The 24,691-nt window shown below is 43.4% G+C and overlaps 1 protein-coding gene across 1 annotated transcript; it reads right to left on the bottom strand.

Moving 5' to 3' along the window:
- Nucleotides 1-1,482: 1,482 nt before the first annotated feature.
- Nucleotides 1,483-24,691, bottom strand: capzb (capping actin protein of muscle Z-line subunit beta). Its single transcript, XM_084173535.1, has 8 exons — nt 24,479-24,691; nt 12,640-12,729; nt 9,948-10,069; nt 9,612-9,725; nt 8,842-9,100; nt 7,303-7,368; nt 6,985-7,061; nt 1,483-2,632 (listed from the first exon to the last, which is right to left on the bottom strand). The coding sequence occupies exons 1-8, from the start codon at nt 24,479-24,481 to the stop codon at nt 2,545-2,547; spliced, it is 819 nt and encodes a 272-aa protein (XP_084029661.1). The 5' UTR covers nt 24,482-24,691; the 3' UTR covers nt 1,483-2,544.

Raw genomic sequence — 24,691 nt, 5'->3', positions numbered from 1 at the left:
AACAAGCCGACACCACCACTCCATCCGCGTGAATGATTAAAATGGCTCCAACTACCCCTGCGCCTTGAGGCTTCTCATTATCATAAACCTGTTTCAGTGTGTTAGAAAGAAAGAGAACGAGAGAGAGGGGGGGGGGGCGTTCTCACAGGGGCCACACTGAGTTGTAAAGAAAGAGATGACAGGCCTCTAGTCCCCCTTGTGGAAGACACATTTTGCTGTTAAAGTAGCAGTACATGGATTGATAAGAGTTCCCATAATGCAAAAACGTTTTCCTTAAGCCTTCACAAATGCTCTCACTATTTAAACACCAAAATACGCTTAAACTTGTGAGGGTCTTTCAGTTCTCATCCCCCAGGCTCAGAAAGTTTACAGTTTCCGCACGCCTATACATACCTGTCTAATATAAAAGGTATCTTACCTCATAGGGTAGTCTAATTACACTACACATTAGGCCTATATGAAAAGCACTCTGGTCCTATTTAGGTATCGAAATTGCGTTTGTCTTGTATATGAGGTTAAATGGAGTAAAGCAGAATTGTTACGCTGCTGCCCAGCAGATGCTGCAGACATCCAGTGCCAGGAGATATGTTATCTGATGTGGGAGAGTGGTCATGCCAACGGCGTCTTCATCATCCTCATTAAAAGGACAGGCATTATGCCAGATGTCTGTTATGTGCCTCTTACAAAGCAATCGGAAAGTATTGAGCAGCTGTGCAATTAAGCTACTCCTGGTCATTCTTTAGACGTATATTGATCTTCTCAAATTGATATTTTTTGTGATAACTGAATCAATGTGTACAATAGTATATTTTAGTTCCCACGTTCTAATTGCTGAGTGAGCTACATTTACTTTATTTTCCTGCCACCTGCTGGTACATCTGCATTACTGCAGACAGCAATCAGACGGCAAATAATCACGTCTACCAGCCGGCTATTTCGGTAGCAATTGAGACTGGGAATGAGTTTAGACTGCAACTCCGCTTTCAAGAGAAGCCCACAGATCTCTTTTACAGTGATCCTGCCGTAGTCATTCAACAGTTACTCTTGATACAATAATCTTAATCCAACCACTTATCACTGTGAAATGATAGATTCAGTTTACAATGTGCACTTAAATCCACATATGGTCAAAGGTACCTGAGGAGACTGCACAAGTGTACACTATTTAGAAGGCATACACAGGTCTAGTTCCGGAGGAGATTACCTGGAGTGAGAAATGTATGCCTACATTTATTGATGCGAGTGAAAATAACCCATGCAGTGTGTGGAGCTGAACTGCTGTGCCCAAAGAGTCCTGGTGTCACTAATAAGAAGCTGACCATCACTGTCACAGCACAGTAACCTCAAAGTGTCCACATTGGTTCTCTATGAACAGCTTTATTCAAATTATAATAATCTTTAGATGACCTAAGAACAACTCTGGAGCAAAACTTTTCATCCATGTGAGTGATGGACATGCAAAAGTGAAAATTACAATAAAGATAGCTTTTTACTGTTTTTATTGTTGTTGGAGGCTCTAATACAATATGAATCATAAGCTTTACAAAATTAAAACAAAATACAACAAAAGATTCCCCCCCAAAACGGAAACTGTCAAAAGCTTCCGTCAAGACGCAAAAAGACAAACTGTGACCCCCAACATAGACAAGGGTGAAAGAGAGAAAGAGACAGAGGGAGAGAGACAGAGGGATGCAAATTGTCATGTTATACACAGTGTGGGGGGGAGGGGGGGGTTAATGACATGGGTATACACAGTGAATTTAACAGTCCATCCCCATGTTTTAGCGGTCTACATCTCCATCTAGCCATCCCAAGATCCCGTGCTCGCACAGACTCAACGCATGCGGACAGAGTGGGACGAAGAGCAAATCATTGACCAATCCTTACAATACATAATATCTAGGGCCACCCTCTCCCATTCCGTTCCCTCCAACACATCACCCAGAAAAATTACAGTTATAATGACAGTTATATTGACAGCTATATTTCCATACAGATATATAAGGTGCTGGCATAGACACTTTGATATAATGGGTGCAAGTAAGAAAATGTTGGTAACAATTAATGACTGTTTGAAAGCCCAGCCAAGCCTGCCCCATCGACAGTACAGTCAGTGTCAGCCCCGTCCCCTAACCAGAGGATAGGAGAGCTGATGTCACTCACTCAAAACTGACCCAGCTGTGAGAGCGCTATAGGGATTATAAACATTGCCGTCACACTGTAAGATTACCATTAACCGTCATAATACTATCATAATATTCATAACATGAATCAGAGAGAGCGAGAGGGTGAATGGCTTCAGAGAATGAGATGCCTCCAAACAATGCGTGCAAATAAAAAAAGAAACAAAAAAATGAATAAAGCAGAGCATTCTTCTCCTTTTTTCGTTTTTCCACGAATGAACAAGTATGCAGCACTGAAACAGGCATACAGGGATGGAAGGAGAGACATACAAACAGAAAAAATATGGCGGGAGAGAGGTGGAGAGGGTGTGAGAGGAACAGACAGACAGAGAGAAAGACAGAAAAAATAACAATAGCATCTCTAGCTTTGCTGTTTGCGTTTAAGCGCCCACATCAGGTCGTTCTTCAGAGCCTCCTGCTTCGACTTGTCAGCCAGGGTCTGAACACTCCTGTCAGGGGAGAGCGTGAGGGAGAGGAGTGAGTGGGACAGATTAAATATACACTAGATTACAAATCAACCCCTAACACCTACTCCCTAAGCACTCCTGTAGAATGTTTATTATTTATCTAAGCAATAGGATAAAAGTTCCACTCAAGTCTCACAGACGCTAAGGTGAGGCAAGTACCATAAAACTATCCAATAGTTTCAGATATTCGGGAGTGCCAAGGGGAATAGGGGTCAATTTGAAACTCAGGAATAGATGTAGTAGCAGTGAGTATGTCAGAAACCAATTAGATACGTAGATACAGGGTATATGCAGGTTCCATGAAGTTGAATTTAATACTTTTTAAAAGACCTTCTTAATGCCACTTGGAATGCAATTTAATACACATTTTAAGGTCTGCGTGCACCACACGCCTGCTAATATTCCTCTCCAGAAATGAGCCCATGTTGGCTAAAAGTAATATTTTCACCAAAGGCTATATAGCCTACGTGGATCATATTATCAGGCAGGTGTGCTATTTTAGAAATGAGCATTCTCCTCCAGGCTAAGGGATGTAGTAGCATAGTGGCTAGGCTACAGATGGCTGAAGCATGGGGTTGCCCATCTGCATTTGTTTAGGCTACCCAAATGGGCTAATTATTAGCTAGATCACAAACTAAGTGTTCAGAATTTTGGCTTCAATACCTGCTTAGTACAATGATACTCAACACCATAACGATACCACTGTGAAAAAATGCCTTAAAGTCAAATATACAGCACTGTTATTGTATAAAACACGTGGTCAACACTCCATAGAGCTAGGTCACTGGGTGTGCAGACTTTTGATCCAGCGCTGCTCAAACACAACTGAATCAGCTTAACAAGGTCCTGTTGAGCAGTTGATTAGTAGAATCTGGTGTGTAAGAGTGGGGCTGGAACAAAAGTCTACACACCCAGTAGCTCTCTTGGAGGTATTGTGCTATAACATTAGAACATTAACTTACAATCAAGAAGTCTAAATTAATTCCCTCATTCAGTGAATCAGGTATAAAATTGCTATACTTCGAAGCAAGGTAGCTAAGCGGGAGGGCTCTAGAATGACTTTTTCCAGTGCAAAATAAGACATGAAAGAAGTTAACTATTTCATCTAACATGTTCAGGGAATGCATGATGGATATTTTGATGTGCAACATGTCAAAATAGGATCCAGAATAATCTGATATATATTTGGTTTTAGAGATGTCTGCATGTTTTTTGTGCATATTGGCCTAGGCTATGCCTATATACTACATCATTTACCACCAAGGAATTGGGAACTCAAAACACATTAGCCAGATTGCTAACTCTAAATATGATATTGTTGCTTGATCTAACAGTAACTGTCCTACAAAAACTTTCCATTGGTAGGCCTATATAGGTTACTTTATGTATTCACCGCAAATGGCACCCTCCACTCCGTTTGGCACATCATCTCAATTACATACTCCATTTGTAAAGTGGTGTCATTTCCTCTATATTGATAGTTGAGAAATAATGGTTTTATTCAAATAAAGCTGAGACTCTGCTATTTTTTAACAAAGCTTTTTTTTTTTTACTGTCTTTCACGCAATTACATTTCGAAATGTTGCTCAACTGTGCTTGCGCTTATCAGAACGCATCTCTACCTTCACTCCTTGTCAGTGCATGTGAGCGGAGTTGAGCAGTTGGAAATCCCGCTCATCGCTCAGCTGAGCACTCTCCTACCATGCTTTCCTACGCTCTGCTAAAAACCACTCCACACTCAAAAAATAATAATCACAATTTAACCAAAACCCATCTATTTTTGTGACTACCTGGACCTACCAATTGGTAGGCCTAAAGGTTTTAGGCAAAATAACCCAATCAAAACGAAAAGCTCATTGAACCTGGGAATATGCCAAGCCTATTGGGCCAAAATCAATTATGGCCTATTGTATAGATAATATAACGATAATGAACGAAACGTTTAAGAGATCTGACTGTTTATAAATACTTTGCTACAATGACAACTCCTTCCTTTCTTTTAGCATGTGCACGTAGTAAGTACACCATCATGCTTTTGGGATACGTGTCTTTTCAGATTCCACAATGATTTTTCAGTTGTGGACACTACATCACCGAACTCCCTCTCTTGCTCTTGGTCCTCATCTTTGTAAGTCACCTTGATTTAGCACCTGTGTGTTTTATCAGTTTATTTATGAAAATATTTAGCAAACTCCATGACAGTAGCTAAAGCAAGGGGCTATAACAGCACACAAAGTAGACTACAAATGCATGCTTGGCCGGGCATGCCCTGAGCTCGTGAAATGAGCGCTACTGGAGAGAAATTGGAGCGGGAGAAGGCCGAAGCGCCACACTCCAGTCAAATTGGTCACGCTCCGCTCACATACTCTGTTCCGTATGCAAAGAGTGGAGAGGGAGTGAAAGCCAGCAGCGACACAGGGACAGGACAGATACTTTCGTTGCAGGAAGCAGGTTACTGTACATTACTGTTGACCAAATAATGCTTTTAGAACAACAACAAATCAGCAGAAACGTTGTGTAGCCTAATGACCGAAATTCCCTACGTAAGCAAAATTGCTTTGGTAAGAGAGCAATGTCGCTGTCTGTAATTTTTGGTTTATCATCCCAGCTCTAGTTAGTGTTGTTTATCAAATTGTATAGGATACCTTGCGCTCTCCTCTTTCTCTGGCAACCACCCGACTCGCACTGGTACATGACGCCCACGCACAGAGGAGCACGTGGTTAGATAGCTCTCTAACATCTTGAAAGTGCACCTAGAGTATTATTTGATGTTCCATATTTTTCTCTTTTTTTTGTGGTGGCAACAATTAAGCAGCGGCACAATATAAACGGAAACAATCTAGTAATCTCCATCTTATTTTGTAAGAACTTTTAAACTTTATTTAATACATTAATACTTAAGGCCTTTAAATCAGATACATTAATTTAAGACTACGACTTAAGGACCCGTGGACACTCTGATAAACACAGATGGAAAAACAGCAAATTCATTTTGAAACACAATTAGTGGTGTGGATATCACACCCTCTTTCACTGTAGAGAGGAGGAGGCTGGGTTAACACACCAACACACTGGCTGTCTCAGTTCAATCAATGTTAATGTTTAGACAGGTAAATTAATCTAGGGCTCTTCCTCATGCAATTTTTTTAAAATCTCAAACTCCTTGAGAAACAATGCCAGGGGGTTGCAACTGTCTGAGAAACCACTCATTCACCACACAAACAAAACCACACACACCATGCCACTACATACTTGCCCAATCTCTCTCTCTCACACGCACACACACGCCAATGCCACAGACACACACAGCCTGTTGTCCCATGCCAGACGATACCTCTGGCCCTAGTCAATGAAGATCTGGCGCTGGGTGAGGACCTGAGACAGCTCCTTCTGGAGCTGCCGGTACTTTTGGTTATCAGGCAAAGAGTCAATAGATCTGAAGCACAGTGGAGAGGGGGCAGGAGGAAGAGGAGGGGGAGAGGAGGAGAGGGACAGGCAGACAAATGAAGGACAAGTGGATATAGAGTAGAGATGGAAGGACAGCAGGAGGAGGTGGTGAGGGGATAGTGGGATGAAAGGGGGTAACAGGAAGAAAATGGGATTGAATAGGGGAAATGGAAATAAACAAATAAATAAACAGGGTTGGAACTGTAGAACTGAAAAACACAGAAAATGCCATGGGAAGCAGATAACACAATATGGCAGAGAAAAATGAGGTAAATTCCCCGTCAACAGATACAGGGATGACGTAGCCAAGGGTAAAAAGGAGTACGTGTGAAAGAGGCCAAACAAAAAATGCAGTAGGTGAGTATCAAAACCAGGGATGGGCAACTGATGCGGCCCGCGGCACCTCTTTTGAAGGCCCTCTAATTTTATTTTCTACTGTTGTGAATTAGAATAGCAGACTACACAGGGTGCAATTTTGAAATTTGGTTGTAGATCAGCAGTTGTATTTTTGTTATGTCAGTCACTGATAGTCAGTCAATTAGCCCATGTCAGCTAAAAATGTTTTGATTGCCAAGTTAGTTTAGCAGCCAGCTATACAAACTTGTTATCATGGTCGAATTACCAGCAAGGGGGCCCCCATTGATTTTGTTAGTCAGTCTCACTCAGATATCATATCAAAAACTGCTAACATTTCTCTCCACCCTATGGCAAATGTGTAGAATTGCACAGAATTAACTCAAACATTTATGTTTTGGTTTTTAATATCCGCTGTCAAGGTTTGTGATTTGTAGATCAGTCAATCTCAACTCGCCTTTAAAGTTAGCTGCAATGTCGAATGCGCACACTGACTTTCTACCAATGTGACGTGTATGTGTGTCCCTGCATACCTCAAGCCATTGACGATGTCCTTGGTCTTCCCAAAGTAGATCTCATTGAGAGTGGAGCGAATCTTATTCTCCATATCCTGGAGGTTAAAAACACATTTACATACGAACATTAATCTTGTGATATCAATATACTGCAGTGATTTTACTGTAACTAAACACAGTATTACTGTATACATTACAGTATTACTTGGTTCACATGGGTTTACTGTATAATTATTTCAGCTAAGGAATACATGTGAACCACCATGTGCGTAACTCTATATGTCAGTGAGTGAGAGTGTATAAGGGCATGCACGTATTAAGTGTAGTTCTGCACACCTCCACCAGGCGGCCAATATTGGCGATGTGTGGGGAGGACTCTCCAACTGTCTCGTCTTTCTCCATCTGGAAGTTAAAGAAGATGGGGATGAGGGTATTGTAATGTCCAGTCCAGTCCAGTAGTAGTGGAGATATGAATGTTGCAACAAGTGAACCAAGAGACATAGATCACGAGAGCATGCATAGACAACCCCCCCACCCCCCACCCACACACAGTTGTATGTACACTGAACAAAAATATAAAACACAACATGCAACAATTTCAAAGATTTTACTGAGTTACAGTTCATAAGGAAATCAATCAATTGAAATAAATTAATTAGGCCCAAATCTACAGATTTCACATGACTGGGAATGCAGATACGCATCTGTTGGTCACATATTTATAAATAAAAAATAAAATAAAAATAAAAGTAGGGCGTGGATCAGAAAACTATTCAGTATCTGGTGTGACCACCATTTGCCTCATGCAGTGCGACATCTCCTTCGCATAGAGCTGATCAGGCTGTTGATTGTGGCCTGTGGAATGTTGTCCCACTCCTCTTCAATGACTGTGCGAAGTTGCTGGATATTGGCAGGAACTGGAACACACTGTCGTACACTTCGATCCAGAGCATCCCAAACCTGCTCAATGGGTGACATGTATGGTGAGTATGCAGGCCATGGAAGAAGATACATTTTCAGCTTCTAGGAATTGTGGGGCCTTGCATTATCATGATGAAACAATGGGCTTCAGGATCTCGCCACGGTCTCTGTGCATTCAAATTGCCATTGATAAAATGCAATTGTGTTCGTTGTCCGTAGCTTATGCCTGCCCATACCATAATCTACTCTGTTCACAATGTTGACATCAGTAAACCGCTCTCCCACACCACACCATATGCCAGTGGCCATCGAAGGTGAGAATTTGCCCACTGAAGTCAGTTACGACGCCAAACTGCAGTCAGGTCAAGACGACGAGCATGCAGATGAGCTTCCCTGAGACGGGTTCTGACAGTTTGTGCAGAAATTCCTCGGTTGTGCAAATGCAGTTTCATCAGCTGTCTGGGTAGCTTATGGTAGAGAAATGAACATTGAATTATCTGGTAACAGCTCTGGTTGACATTCCTGCAGTCAGCCTGCCAATTGCACGCTCCCTGAAAACTTGAGACATCTGTAGCATTGTGTTGTGACACAAAACTGCACATACTATATTAGAGTGGCCTTTTATTGTCCCCAGCCCAAGGTGCACCTGTGTAATGATCATGCTATTTGATGATGCTGTCAGGTGGATGGGTTATCTTGGCAAAGGAGAAATGCTCACTAATGCACAACATTTGAGAGAAAAAAAGCTTTTTGTGCGTATGGAACATTTCAAATCAAATCAAATTTTATTTGTCACATACACGTGTTTAGCAGATGTTATTGCGGGTGTAGCGAAATGCTTGTGCTTCTAGCTCCGACAGTGCAGCTCCGACACTGGGATCTTTTATTTCAGCTCATGAAACATGGGACCAACACTTTACATGTTGCTTTTATATTTTTGTTCAGCGTAAGTACCTGTCTTGTCAGACTGCCACCCAGGTTCATGGTTCCGGACCCGGTTTTGGTCGTCTGAAGCCACAGCATGACGGTGGAGGTGAGTTTGTAGTGAGCGGTCCGTCCGCTGGACTTCTCCTGCACCTCCACCACATGGATGGAGTCCCAGCAGCCTTTGATCTTCTTGGAGCCGTCTCCGGCCTTCTTGATGAGGATGACCCCGGCGAAGCCATGATCCAAGTCCCACAGGTACACAGAGGAAACACCACCCTCAAAGTACCTAACAAACACAGAGGAGGGCATGGATAAATGATAAGACTGTCATTGGTGGTTTTATCAGGTTATTTCTTTGCGTCATAGACGTGGTATATCGTCTGACATACACAAGGCTGGAATGTTGTTTTAGCCAATCAGCATCGAGGATCCCAACTTCCCGTTTTATAATGTGTTATAATGATATTACTGTGGTAGAATGATACTCGAACGTCTCCATACTGAGCCGTCTATTCCTCTCACATACCAATGGCATATGGTTATTCACAGGTCTCTATACTGGTTTGATAGTAACACTAGTGGCCTACTGGTATTCACAAGTCTCTGTACTGGTTTGATAGTAACAGTAGTGGCCTACTGGTATTCACTGGTCTCTGTCCTGGTTTGATAGTAACACTAGTGGCCTACTGGTATTCACAGGTCTCTGTCCTGGTTTGATAGTAACACTAGTGGCCTACTGGTATTCACAGGTCTCTGTACTGGTTTGATAGTAACACTAGTGGCCTACTGTTACTCACAGGTCTCTGTACTGGTCGAAAGCATTGTTGGCCTCAACCTCTAGTTTGCGCAGGCGGGCAGATGGCATGGCACCATCGTCGATGGGAGGCTCATACTTATTACTCCATGGGGATCTGAGAAACAAGAACACAAGAATGAGCAAGAGTAAATCCAATCATTCCTATGTGACTAAAGGGTTGTCGCTCTGTATCATTTGTGTGCGTGGTCATATTTCCATGTCTGACAAACAAATAATTGTAAATAATTTGTATATACCAGGCATGGTTCCTGATGACATTGAGATGTGGGAAAGAAAGGAGGGAGGTAAAGGAGGAGCTGCAGGTTGTCGGTCCTACCTGTAGGAGTCCCCGTCTCTGTTGTAGTCACAGAGCAGGTAGTCTTTCCCCACCACCTTGTCCCGGGCGATCTTCAGAGGCTGGTCCACAGAGGACAGCAGGTCCTCACACAGACTGGGCACCTGGACACCCACACACCCACACACACACACACACACACACACACAGATAGCTTTCACGACATGTTCCACCAACACACTTTTGATAGTATTCTACATGCTCACACAAACACACTTTCAATGAGAAACTTACACGCAAACGTACATGCAAACATTCAAATGTTCTCCAAAACATTTTCTAAAATAAGTCTCTCGCTTTCAACTATATTTCAAAAAGCTATTTCTTTAAAGCACACTACAATTTCATACACAAAACAGTTTATTTAAAACAGGTATCATAGTAACTTACGAACAACCAATTTCAAATACAGCTAATACCTATCAATATGTATTTGTCCATCAACCCACTAAAAGCACATTTAAGATAAATAGAGCGATGCCTCACATACTTTGAGTCTTGAATTTAGTCTGACTACAAGGGTGTGTCTAGGGTGGTGGTGCTGGGGGTAGCAGGAAGCAAATGTACTAAAAGAACGTTGTCTTTGGCAATTCAATCCACCTTTAACAGTTGCCAACTATGCTGGGCTAGACGGTAGGGGTATAGAGAGGGCATAGTGTGCGTGAGAAACAGATGAGACAGGGAGACAAGAGAATGCCGGCATATGATATCCCTGAATCAATATGAGGGGAAATAAGGTTAAGCTGTTTTTTCCCTCATTCCGTCTCCTTGCTAAGTGGGAAATGAGAGAGGGAGGGAGATGAGGGAAAGAATTTGAAGGGATATCAATGGGTCTCAGGGGATAAAGGGGTACAAATAACTTCTCAGACTGACATGGACCCCCCCCCTCAATCAGAATACACAGACACAATGCCTTCTCTGTTTCCTGGACACAGCCCCACACACCTGGCAACCGCCAGAGACACAGAGGGGACAGGGTCAGAGGGCAGGCAGACAGACAGGGGTAGAAAGTAGAATCACGGAGGAAATAGAGTGGGGTGGAGGGGACAGAAAAGTAGAGAGGGGGAAAGGGTGGTGCTAGAGGAGGACATGGGAAGTGAGCTCATGGGATTCCCAACCATCAGGAGTAAGAGTAGGGAGAGGGCGGGGCTAAATGGTTCCATGTAGAGTGATTGACAGCTTTTCTAATGACCGCTAACAACTACATACAGAGGAGCAGGCTGAGGCAGTCAAGGAGAGTGCTGGTGCCCAGGGGAGAGAGGTGTCAAAGGGGAGAGGAAAGGAAGAGGAGCAGACTGGGGTCTGAAGGGAAGAATGGATATGACCATAAAGAAAAGGTGGAAAACAATCACTGGAGAAAGTGTGGTTTGATTTCTGTCTGATTCAAGTTAATCTGTCAGATCTGGTTGCACTATGGGAGATTTCAAGCACAGTTCTGGCTGTTAGTTGGTAGTCTAGAAGTGTACTGTAAGTCTGTGTATAAGCTAGCCGAGTTTTTCCTCCTCAACTCCACAATGTATATCACATCAATGGAGTTGAGACGAGAGTGCAGGGGTCGCATTAGCTTTCAGAAATCTGCATTTTCAAAATGCAGACCATCCATAAATCTGCGTTTTAAACCATTTCACCTGCGTTTTATATTGAAAGGCAACAATGTTTTTTGCTTCAATAGAGTGATAAGGGGCGTGCAACTCTAGATTTTCATCACACAAAATAAATTAATACAAAACATTTGGCAGAAAATAGCTTCGTTTTCATTAGATGACAACAGACGTGCAATGCTATTTGGCTAGCAGCCACACATATGTAAATTAGCTTACAATGAAAGAGCAAGGCATTTTTTGCAAAGACGGTGCATGGCCATCAGATTTCTTATGTTTAACATAGTAAGAATGTAGCCAGCTACATTTCCTATTATTTTGCTTGAAGTTAATCTTGCATTTTAACTTGCTAAAGCTACCGTGAAAAAAGTAGCCTAACCATTGCCTTTTTTCTCTCTGCCATCAGTCAGAATGCCTGTTCGTGAATGAGGGAATTTGATTGGTCTGTTGACGAGAGCAAAGATTTCTCATCCGAGTGGAAAAGTGCCATTGAAGCATACAATTAGTCTGAAGCAGAGCAGAAATTACAATAAGAAGCATTTTAGATCTGCGTTTACAAAACGCAGCACGATATTTCTTCTGCGTTTTATTTTTATTCTGTGTGAAAAACACAGAATTTTGTGTGGACACAGGAGTGTGTGGACTGTATCTGCGACTACATTGAGTCGCTGTCAGGCAATACTTCAAAACATTTTCATTTTTAAACCCTTACCGAGTACCCGTTTGTCCTATTTAGCTGTGTGCCTTTGTTTGCTGAAATCCATACTTTTTAATAGAACGTTAATCAAATACAACCAACTGTTTCCTTATATCGAATGACAGCGACTCGATGTACACTCTGCCCAGTCATCGCAACCCAACTCCACCGAGATGTACATATCGTGGAGTTGAGAAACTTAGCTATGTATAAGCATAATCACTATGACAATTCAATCTGACTCTGTTGATAAGAGTTTGCGTATAACAATACATGTAAATATGAGTATTTCTCTGTGGAGCACTCAGATTGGGATGGGTGAGGTCACATAGGTGTGTATAGGACTGTGATTGGTTGTCATCTGCCGGCAACTCACCAGGTCGATGAGGTCACTGAGGTTCTTCTCGATCTGCTGGGGAGGCAGACGCCTCATCAGGTCCAGAGCACAGTCCAGCTGCTGGTCATTCTGAAACACACACACACACACACACACACACAATGACTTAGCTTTTGATACACATTTCTACACACAAAATGCATAGGACTAGTTCTGCAAAAGAGTCTAAAAGCATTTTTTGTCCATTTTACAAGAGAAAATGTGTGTTTCACTGTTCATTTTACATTGATTGGAAGCAAATTTGAACCTTGCCAAGTTCACCCCTGCACAAAAATTCTCAAGAGTTTAGGCTGGTCTTGGAACATAACAGGCTAGCCGTTTTAACAGTCAATTTTCATTCTTCTTTTAAGGAGATTAAATTGACTTTAAAATGTTTTATTTAAAAAATGCATCACAATCAGTGTCTGCATTTAATCAACTAAAATAGATTGAATTGAGCAAACAAAGCTCCCATCCTCCCACACAGCTCCATCAGACTGAGGGGGCAGCCAGTGATGGATGCATGTTACCTTCTTACGGCGGATACAACAGGGGCGAGCCAGGCCAGGCCAGGCAGTAGGGAACATTCAAACCCTGGCAACCATAGCCATACACTCACTTAGGCGGTATACCGTATTCCGGGGTATTTGGAAATAGCTACTTGGTGGTTTTTCAACACCGTCCAAACTATTTATTTGAAGTTTATCCCATATATTTTAATATTTGTAGCTCCTTTTTAAGTAAATACCTGCAGTCAACTTGTGCAATATGTTAGAAGATAAAGCAGATTGCGTTCTTCATTTCACCCGTCACATTATTTTACATTATCAAGCTTACCATAGTTTCCCAGAACAGTTCAGCCAGTCACGTGTTTGTAAATAGCACAACTGGAGAAAGCAGGAGCAGGTGAGTCCAGCTGTGTATTGACAAGGGTCTGGAAGCCACAAGTAGGCTAAATGAGCTTACAATTTAAAAGCAAGGTATTTTTTGCAAAAACTATGCATGGCCATCATATTTATGTTTAGCATAGAAAGAATGTGGCCAGCTACATTTCCTACTGTTTTTCTTAAAGTTAATCTTGCATTTTACCGGAGAAAAGTAGGCTGGCTACACCTAGAAAATTTCCTGAGAAAAGTAGTTACACATCCGTCAGAGCGCTGTCTGCTGATGGAATGCCCGTTTGTGAATTCTCAGAGTGAAGAAGTGCACCTGAAGCACAAAATTAGTCTGAAGCAGAGCAGAAATTACAATAAGAAGCATTTTAGATCTGCGTTTACAAAACGCAGCAAGATATTTCTTATGCGTTTAAAAAAAATGTCCTGCTTGAAAAACGGAAGAATTCTGCATTAACGCGACCCCTAAGTTTAACTTGCTAGTTATCATAGTAAGTGGCTGAATTAATAAGGTGACGGGGCATCATATTGTGTTGGCTTTCTGCCGTGTTTGAGAAGTCAAATCCCTTTGGATGAGTTATCTGTACAGCTGCCACTGCTATCTTTTGATTTCCTTGCGTTCTCCATTCTCCAAAGTGGTGCAGTGGTCTAAGGCACTGCATCTCAGTGCTTGAGGCTTCACTACAGACCCCCTGGTTTGATTCCAGGCTGTATCACAACCGGCCGTGATTGGGAGTCTCATACCACCCTCATGGAGTCTGTTTCTGACCGTTTGAGCAGACACATGCACATTTGTGGCCTGCTGGAGGTCATTTTGCAGGGCTCCGGCAGTGCTCCTCCTTGCACAAAGGCGGAGGTAGCAGTCCTGCTGCTGGGTTGTTGCCCTCCTACGGCCTCCTCCACGTCTCCTGATGTACTGGCCTGTCTCCTGGTAGCGCCTCCATAAGTGGGCCAAAATCCTTGCTGCAGTGTGTGCAAACCTGGTCAAGACCTACAGGAAACGTATGATCTCTGTAATTGCAAACAAAGGTTTCTGTACCAAATATTAAGTTCTGCTTTTCTGATGTATCAAATACTTATGACATGCAATAAAATGCTAATTAATTACTTAAAAACCATACAATGTGATTTTCTGGATTTTTGTTTTAGTTTCCGTCTCTCACAGTTGAAGTGTACCTATGATAAAAATTACAGACCTCTACATGCTTTGTAAGTAGGAAAACCTGCAAAATCGGCAGTGTATCAAATACTTGTTCTCCCCACTGTATGTATAACTTTATGAGCTGAACTGCCTGTCTTCGCAATTATTTTTTCCCCCGTTTGCGCTCGTTAGCATATTTAGCTAGCAGCCTCCAGGGAAATTGGCTATTACTTATGCAATTTTTTTTAGCATTCTGATAATAGATGCCCAATGGCCTTTTTTTGTGTGCGTTTTTTGTCTCCCGCTTGTGTTCTAAGCAGGTAATACCAATAACCCCGGGATGAGAGAAGGACAGTATGACGATATGAAAATCTGGATACTGCCCAACCCTACACTCACTGCATCCTGAGATTACATAGGTCATGGAGCTAGCGGATTATGGTTTCAAATCAAATCAAATGTAATTTGTCACATGCGCCTAATACAACAGGTGTAGACCTTACAGTGAAATGTTAACTTACAAGCCCTTAACCAACAATGCAGTTTTAAGAAAGAATACCAAAAAAACTAAAAAATGTAAAAAATATATACACTGCTCAAAAAAATAAATGGAACACTAAAATAACATCCTAGATCTGAATGAATGAAATAATCTTATTAAATACTTTTTTCTTTACATAGTTGAATGTGCTGACAACAAAATCACACAAAAATTATCAATGGAAATCAAATTTATCAACCCATGGAGGTCTGGATTTGGAGTCACCCTCAAAATTAAAGTGGAAAACCACACTACAGGCTGTTCCAACTTTGATGTAATGTCCTTAAAACAAGTCAAAATGAGGCTCAGTAGTGTGTGTGGCCTCCATGTGCCTGTATGACCTCCCTACAACGCCTGGGCATGCTCCTGATGAGGTGGCGGATGGTCTCCTGAGGGATCTCCTCCCAGACCTGGACTAAAGCATCCGCCAACTCCTGGACAGTCTGTGGTGCAACGTGGCGTTGGTGGATGGAGCGAGACATGATGTCCCAGATGTGCTCAATTGGATTCAGGTCTGGGGAACGGGCGGGCCAGTCCATAGCATCAATGCCTTCCTCTTGCAGGAACTGCTGACACACTCCAGCCACATGAGGTCTAGCATTGTCTTGCATTAGGAGGAACCCAGGGCCAACCGCACCAGCATATGGTCTCACAAGGGGTCTGAGGATCTCATCTCGGTACCTAATGGCAGTCAGGCTACCTCTGGCGAGCACATGGAGGGCTGTGCGGCCCCCCAAAGAAATGCCACCCCACACCATGACTGACCCACCGCCAAACCGGTCATGCTGGAGGATGTTGCAGGCAGCAGAACGTTCTCCACGGCGTCTCCAGACTCTGTCTCGTCTGTCACGTGCTCAGTGTGAACCTGCTTTCATCTGTGAAGAGCACAGGGCGCGAGTGGCGAATTTGCCAATCTTGGTGTTCTCTGGCAAATGCCAAACGTCCTGCACGGTGTTGGGCTGTAAGCCCAACCCCCACCTGTGGACGTCGGGCCCTCATACCACCCTCATGGAGTCTGTTTCTGACCGTTTGAGCAGACACATGCACATTTGTGGCCTGCTGGAGGTCATTTTGCAGGGCTCCGGCAGTGCTCCTCCTGCTCCTCCTTGCACAAAGGCGGAGGTAGCAGTCCTGCTGCTGGGTTGTTGCCCTCCTACGGCCTCCTCCACGTCTCCTGATGTACTGGCCTGTCTCCTGGTAGCGCCTCCATGCTCTGGACACTACGCTGACAGACACAGCAAACCTTCTTGCCACAGCTCGCATTGATGTGCCATCCTGGATGAGCTGCACTACCTGAGACACTTGTGTGGGTTGTAGACTCCGTCTCATGCTACCACTAGAGTGAAAGCACCGCCAGCATTCAAAAGTGACCAAAACATCAGCCAGGAAGCATAGGAACTGAGAAGTGGTCTGTGGTCACCACCTGCAAAACCAGTCCTTTATTGGGGGTGTCTTGCTAATTGCCTATAATTTCCACCTGTTGTCTAATCCAATTGCACAACAGCATGTGAAATTTATTGTCAATCAGTGTTGCTTTCTAAGTGGACAGTTTGATTTCACAGAAGTGTGATTGACTTGGAGTTACATTGTGTTGTTTAAGTGTTCCCTTTATTTTTTTGAGCAGTGTATATAAAATACGAAATAAAAGTAACAAATAATTAAAGAACAGCAGTAAAAATAACAATAGCGAGGCTATATACATTTTTACATTTTTAGTCATTTAGCAGACGCTCTTATCCAGAGCGACTTACAGTTAGTGAATACATATTTTTTTTATACTGGCCCCCCGTGGGAATCAAACCCACAACCCTGGCGTTGCAAACGCCATGCTCTATCAACTGAGCTACATCCCTGCCGGCCATTCCCTCCCCTAACCTGGACGACGCTGGGCCAATTGTGCGCCGCCCATGAGTCTCCCGGTCGCGGCCGGCTGCAACAGAGCCTGGATTCGAACCAGGATCTCTAGTGGCACAGTTAGCACTGCGATGCAGTGCCTTAGACCACTGCGCCACTCAGGAGTAATATACAGGGGGTACTGGTACCGAGTCAACGTGCGGGGGCACCGGTTAGTCGAGGTAATATGTACATGTAAGTTGAGTTATTAAAGTGACTATGCGTAGATTATAAACAGAGAGTAGCAGCAGCGTAAAAGAGGGGTAGGGGGCAATGCAAATAGTCTGGGTAGCCATTTGATTAGATGTTCAGGAGTCTTATGGCTTGGGGGTAGAAGCTGTTTAGAAGCCTCTTGGACCTAGACTTGGCGCTCCGGTACCGCTTGCCGTGCGGTAGCAGAGAGAACAGTCTATGACTAGGGTGGCTGGAGTCTTTGACAATTTTTAGGGCCTTCCAGGACCTCTATACTAGGCGGTGTCAGAGGATGGCAGGAAGCTTGGCCCCAGTGATGTACTGGGCCGTACGCACTACCCTCTGTAGTGCCTTGCGGTCGGAGGCCGAGCAGTTGCCATACCAGGCAGTTATGCAACCAGTCAGGATGCTCTCGATGGTGCAGCTGTAGAACGTTTTGAGGATCTGAGGACCGATGCCAAATCTTTTCGGTCTCCTTAGGGGGAATAGGTTTTGTCGTGCCCTCTTCACGACTGTCTTGGTGTGCTTGGACCATGTTAGTTTGTTGGTGATGTGGACACCAAGGAACTTGAAGCTCTCAACCTGCTCCACTACAGCCCCGTCGATGAGAATGGGGGCGTGCTCGGTCCTCTTCTTTTTCCTGTAGTCCACAATCATCTCTTTTGTCTTGATCACGTTGTGGGAGAGGTTGTTGTCCTGGCACCACACGGCCAGGTCTCTGACCTCCTCCCTATAGGCAGTCTCGTCGTTGTCGTTGATCAGGGCTACCACTGTTGTGTCATTGGCAAACTTGATGGTGTTGAAGTCGTGCCTGGCCATGCAGTCAAGAGTGAACAGGGAGTACAGGACGGGACTGAGCACGCACCCCTGAGGGGCCCCCGTGTTAAGGATCAGCGTGGCGGATGTGTTGTTACCTACCCTTACCAACTGGGGGCGGCCCATCAAGAAGTCCAGGATCCAGTTGCAGAGGGAGGTGTTTAGTCCCAGGGTCCTTAGCTTAGTGATGAGCTTTGAGGGCACTATGGTGTTTAACGCTGAGCTGTAGTCAATGAATAGCATTCTCACATAGGTGTTCCTTTTGTCCAGGTGTGAAAGGGCAGTGTGGAGTGCAATAGAGATTGCATCATCTGTGGATCTGTTGGGGCGATATGCAAATTAGAGTGGGTCTAGGGTTTCTGGGATAATGGTGTTGATGTGAGCCATGACCAGCCTTTCAAAGCACTTCATGGCTACAGACGTGAGTGCTATGGGTCGGTAGTCATTTAGGCAGGTTACCTTAGTGTTCTTGGGCACAGGGACTATGGTGGTCTACTTGAAACATGTTGGTATTACAGACTCAATCAGGGAGAGCTTGAAGATGTCAGTGAAGACACTTGCCAGTTGGTCAGCGCATGCTCGGAGTACACGTCCTGATAATCCGTCTGGCCCTGCGGCCTTGTGAATGTTGACCTGTTTTAAGGTCTTACTCACATCAGCTACAGAGAGCGTGATCACAGTCATCCGGAACAGCTGATGCTTTCATGCATGTTTCAGTGTTACTTGCCTCGAAGCGAGAATATAAGTAATTTAGCTCGTCTGGTAGGCATGTGTCACTGGGCAGCTCGCGTCTTGTGCTGCCCTTTGTAGTCTAATAGTTTGCAAGCCCTGCCACATCCGACGAGCGTTGGAGCTGGTGTAGTACGATTGGATTTTAGTCCTGTATTGACGCTTTGCCTGTTTGATGGTTTGTCGTAGGGGATAGCGGGATTTCTTATAAGCTTCCGGGTTAGAGTCCCGCTCCTTGAAAGCGGCAGCTCTACCCTTTAGCTCAGTGCGGATGTTGCCTGTAATCCATGGCTTCTGGTTGGGGTATGTACGTACAGTCACTGTGGGGACGACGTCATCGATGCACTTATTGATGAAGCCAGTGACTGATGTGGTGTACTCCTCAATGTCATCGGAAGAATCCCGGAACATATTCCAGTCTGTGCTAGCAAAACAGTCCTGTAGCTTAGCGTCGGCATCATCTGACCACTTTTTTATTGACCGGGTCACTGGTGCTTCCTGCTTAAGTTTTTGCTTGTAAGCAGGAATCAGGAGGATAGAATTATGGTCAGATTTTTCAAATGGAGGGCGAGGGAGAGCTTTGTATGCGTCTCTGTGTGTGGAGTAAAGGTGGTCTAGAGTTTCTTTCCCTCTGGTTGCACATTTAACATGCAGGTAAAAATTAGGTAAAACGGATTTAAGTTTCCCTGCATTAAAGTCCCCGGCCACTAGGAGCGCCACCTCTGGATGAGCGTTTTCCTGTTTGCTTATGGCCGTATACAGTTCATTGAGTGCGGTCTTAGTGCCAGCATCAGTTTGTAGTGGTAAATAGATAGCTACGAAAAATATAGATGAAAACTCTCTTGGTAGATAGTGTGGTCTACAGCTTATCATGAGATACTCTACCTCAGGTAAGCAAAACCTCGAGACTTCCTTACATATCGTGACCAGCTGTTGTTTACAAATATACATAGACCGCCACCCCTTGTCTTACCGGAGGCTGCTGTTCTATCCTGCCGATACAGTGTATAACCCGCCAGCTGTATGTTATTCATGTCATCATTCAGCGACGACTCGGTGAAACATAAGATATTACAGTTTTTAATGTCCCGTTGGTAGGATATTCGTGCCTGTATTTCGTCCATTTTATTATCAAGCGATTGTAAGTTGGCAAATAGTATCGATGGCAAAGGCAGATTAGCCACTCGTCGCCGGCTCCTTACCAGGGACCCCGATCTCCTTCCGCGATATCTCATTTTCTTTCTACTGCGAATTACGGGGATGAGGGCCCTGTCGGGTGTCTGGAGCAAATCTTTCTCGTCCGACTCATAAAATAAAAATTATTTGTCCAGTTCAAGGTGAGTAATCGCTGTTCTGATGTCCAGAAGCTCTTTTCGGTCATAAGAGACGGTAGCAGCAACATTATGTACAAAATAAGTTTAAAACAATGCGAAAAAAACACACAAAATAGCACGGTTGGTTAAGAGTCCATAAAACGGCAGCCATCCCCTCCGGCGCCATTACATGTCACAAAACTTTATCAAAGCAAAACTAAGTGGCATGAGAGACAAAGTTCTGGATTTGCCCCCAAATAGCCTAGTTGTTCACGTGATAAGCCCATCTAGTAGCCTACACTAGGCCTGGGCCTAAATGCAGTGGGTCTGGACCAATGATGTATATAAACCCTGTCTGCTGATGCTATGTTTTGGCCATGGAGAGGCTTTGAAGCCACCGGTCGGCCATATTAGCACTCCTCAGAAAAGCAATCCTCCATAGGAATTAATGGGATTCTGCAGTATTTCATTTAAATGTTTCAAGGACAAAATTACATGTATTTAAGTATTTTTGGTTGTTGTAGTGGGGACCATAACCATTAGTACTTTCTAAAAATTATACTTTAAGGAAAAACGTTACTTTTTTCATTTTTATGTTTAGCTTACATAATATAAAGTATGCATTAAGGTGTCTGTAATAGAATAAATGTGCCAAAAAACAAATGTAGACATTAGTAAATGCATTTCTATAACTTCCTAAATAAAAAAAATTACAAGGGTGGGGGAGTGCCAAGATGGAGGCGCGGTGGCTTCAAAACAGTGCCTAGTATATCATCTAGTGTATATATAAATCATTGGTCTGGCCTCATTGGTGGGTCACAAGTTCACGCCCAATGGCAGATTCCTTTAGGGAGTGTCTAAAACCACAACTGGGCCTTGGCTAAAAACATTGGTTTTGTTTACTTGTAGGGGAAAAATAAAACTCTAAAAACCTTTCGACTGGGTCAAAGATTAAAAACATTTGGTAGGCCTAACCATGGTAGTTAGAAGACAGATTGACTGGTTACCATATAAGGCAAGGCTGTTAATCATCCTGTTATTGATACAGACCTGTCATTTTATGGTATCTGGAAAGGTCAACATTTTAAATTATTTGATTGCTTGAGCGCTCATAAATGAAGACAACAGTTCCCACCAACTGAAAATGTGACTAACCCTACACAAAAATGTGAACAATTCACTCCAATGCCTTTTCTACTTTTTCTGCTAGAAAACTCTGTGAGTACAAACCTTTGTGAGGAAAGATAAGAGTGCTAATTTAAAAAATGACTCATTAGTGGAGAATGAATAGCCATTATCTCAATACTCTGCTCCTACAAGTGAAGATTATTCACTGTAATGTGAAATCTAATTTGTCTCAGTTGATTGACGATAACTAAACAGCTGGCTTGGTGATACTGTCTTAGTCTTTTAGAACTGGCCAGAGATGTGCCCTGGGAGACCAACATTGTGGAAGTCATAAGGCAGTTCTTCCTTGCTACTAACACCTCAGGGCTCCGACTTGCCTTTTTAAATACAGGCCTGTTTGTGAAGTGTTGCGTTACAGACGACTGTCAGACAAGCCCATATAAATGAATGTGATTGAACTGAACTTCAGAAAGAAGGATGAATATGGATTGAGTCATGGCGTCAGTCCGTCTCTCCACAAGCTCCCTGTCTGTTCACTCACTGAGGAGATCTCGCAGGGGCACAGAGAGGATTGTGGGTAATAGGGAGAAGCTGAGCTAGCAGACAAGGCCACATAGCAGAGCCTTCCCTGATGGTGTTCTTCTCTCACTGAACTATGCGGTGAGCAGCAGGACATTAGCGTGCAGGCCAGGCCAGCCACAACATGAAACCCCTGAGAAATGTACATGACGGAGATTTGGGGAGGAGATAAGGATCTGCAGGACAGAGAGGGTCCGTAAAAATGTTGAGCTTCACCAATACATCTGTGAAAAAGTTAATCTTTGTATTACGGAGATTCATCAAAGTCCTTTGACTGATGAAGGATTATCATTTTTACTGAAATTATGTTCTGGGCCCCAAGGCAACAGGAAGCGAGCCAAACATTCTATATAATCGCATTGATTGATGACAACTTTTGCTTTAAATTGAAACTTTTCAGCAACCACAGGCAGTGTAATCTGAGCATCTTCTGTAAGTGAAGCTCGCTGCTGTGCTGTGCAACAAGAGTAACATTTCAGGGATTTTTTTTTGCCTATGAGGTGATTTCTTGCCTGACGACTCATACTGAATTTAATTCCACTGCTCTATCACTAGTTACTAGGGAACTCACGATATTATCACAATACTTTGGTGCCGATACAATATATATTGCGATTCTCACGATTCTATATGCATCGCTTTTTGATAATGTTATTTTATTGTGATCCGATGTTCCAAACATATTGCTTACTATATGTCTACTGCAGAGGGACAAGAGAGAGCCATGAGAAAACAAGTTTTGATCAGTCACGGAAATAAAAATGCTGTAAACACATTGGCTCCCTATTTAACAAGAAGTTGGAGAACAAGCTATGAAGGAAAAAAATACTGTTTTGGTGCAGGTACAGCCAACTAGCACAAAAATAATATTGCCAAAACGATATTGTCCAAAATAATAACTATCAATCCCCCCACCCCCCCCCGCAGCGAAGTGGATGAGTAGCCAGCCAAATGTGATCATCTACCTGGAAAGTCAACACTCCATCAATCTTCCTTGATTCCCACCTCATAAAATACAATTGTCAATGACATGGGATTGTTGTGAATGTGTGCACTCAACCGAGGAATGCAGATATCTGGAGCAACTCAAGTCAAGTCGCAATCATCAAATTTGCACTAATGCAGTTCCGACTATAGTCCTATTATAATGAAATAGTAAAGAATAACTTAAATCTAGTAAGTACTGAAAAATACTATCTAGTGCAGAAACACACTCTTGAGAGATGCAAAGACTACAGACAAATTGAGATATAGCCAAGAGACCACCAATCTAGTCTCCTACTGTCATTCTCATAAACAACATCTGATTCTCATAAACAAAAAACACCAACGTTGACAGATTCCAATATACAATACAATCAGTCGATGGAATACCAATTATCAACTCAATGTCTTTGAATCAATGCCAAGTCATCAGATGAAACCAAGGTAGAGACTACAAGCCAGAGAAGAGCAGCTGGCTATAGGATAATCACACACCCATTCTTTCCCTAAACAAACTTCAGTCTGCTTTCTCCTGAACACAGCCAAGGTTTCAGATCATGTACTACATGCCCTCTCTCACGCTTTTGGGTTGTATCTAGGCGGATGAAATAGTCTTGTTCAGCCGACACCTGCGCTCCCTGACACTGTGTTTACCAACGCCCCTGTCTCGTGTAAACACTTTGCTGGACCAACTGCCACAGGGGTCCAGAGGCGGCAGTGAGGCTGGACCAATAGAATGGATGAGGTGAGGTCAGGGAGTGGCTGGGGAGACAAGCCATCTGCTCTCCACTATAGGAATATTGTATCAGACATTCATTCCAAGCGTGAGACATTCATAAATGGGGGACTATTGAGTCCAGTGGAGTTGGAGGTGCAGAACAGTGTGAATGTTGCTAGTTAAAAGGGCAGCCACACTACTTCAAATGTTTAAATCCATTAGGTATTTAAAAATATATTGCTATATTAGAAAATAATATACATACAAGTGACAATGGTGGTTGAATTTCCTTTGTCAGGTGCACCACAATAAGCTTACAATTCAAGGATGTTAGATGTGTGAATATTCTTTCCTATTAGTATTTAAACAGTTAGTTAATTATTGCGCAAAATGGTGGATAAGTGGTGTCGAACGTGTTATACAAAGTTACACTGACCGTGTTGTCAACAAAAGTCACTGAACACGTAAATGCCATTGTTGAAGCTAAGTAAAAGTTGGGAGTTGTGGTTTACACGTTGCCTCCAATCCATGGGAGGGAATGGGCTGAGCAGGCCGATTTTAGCGACAAGCAACCCTGCGCTTGTACTATTTTAACCATGGGGTGTGTGTCTGGAAGAGGAGGGGGTGGCGAGAGCGAGACCCTAGTCTCTAATCCCTAAACTAGTTTCTCAATCCAAAACATCCTGTAATTTGAACAAATTGGCTAGTTAACAATGAAACTCAGACTAGCAATCATAGGTCGTTTAGCTAACTAACTGTGAGTAGTGTATATAAATGTCTATGAGATTGTCGAAACGCAACACAGCACTTCCTATAAAAGGACAGCTAGCTACCGTAGCTGGCTAATATCACCTAGTAGCCCCACCAAAAACTACCCATCCCCATTCCTCCAGCTCGTCTCCGCGGCCTTACCATGTCTGCGGCGCTCGGTGACGATCTCGGAGGGCAAATATACTTTCGCCGATGGCTTTACACGTTCGTTGTATTGTGCTTGCACGACTTGTTCTTCTATGCTATTGTTGTTTTTACCCCCACAAGGTAGATTATGTTTCGTCTCGCCTCCCTCACGGAACCCAGCCCTGTCAGCGAATTCACTTCCTCAACCGGGGTACAGGAAGGAAGGTG

Source organism: Coregonus lavaretus, assembly GCF_964263955.1.
Source record: "Coregonus lavaretus genome assembly, chromosome: 12".
NCBI lineage: Eukaryota > Metazoa > Chordata > Actinopteri > Salmoniformes > Salmonidae > Coregonus > Coregonus lavaretus.
Note: the sequence above shows the minus strand (reverse complement) of the source record. Positions and strands in the feature narration are given on the sequence as shown.

Coding starts and splice junctions, on each gene's coding strand:
- capzb (XM_084173535.1), bottom strand. Junction 7,062..7,302: donor ATATTGGCCGCCTGGTGGAG/GTGTGCAGAACT, acceptor TTTAACCTCCAG/GATATGGAGAATAAGATTCG. Junction 2,633..6,984: donor GACATCGTCAATGGCTTGAG/GTATGCAGGGAC, acceptor CTCCCCTGACAG/GAGTGTTCAGACCCTGGCTG.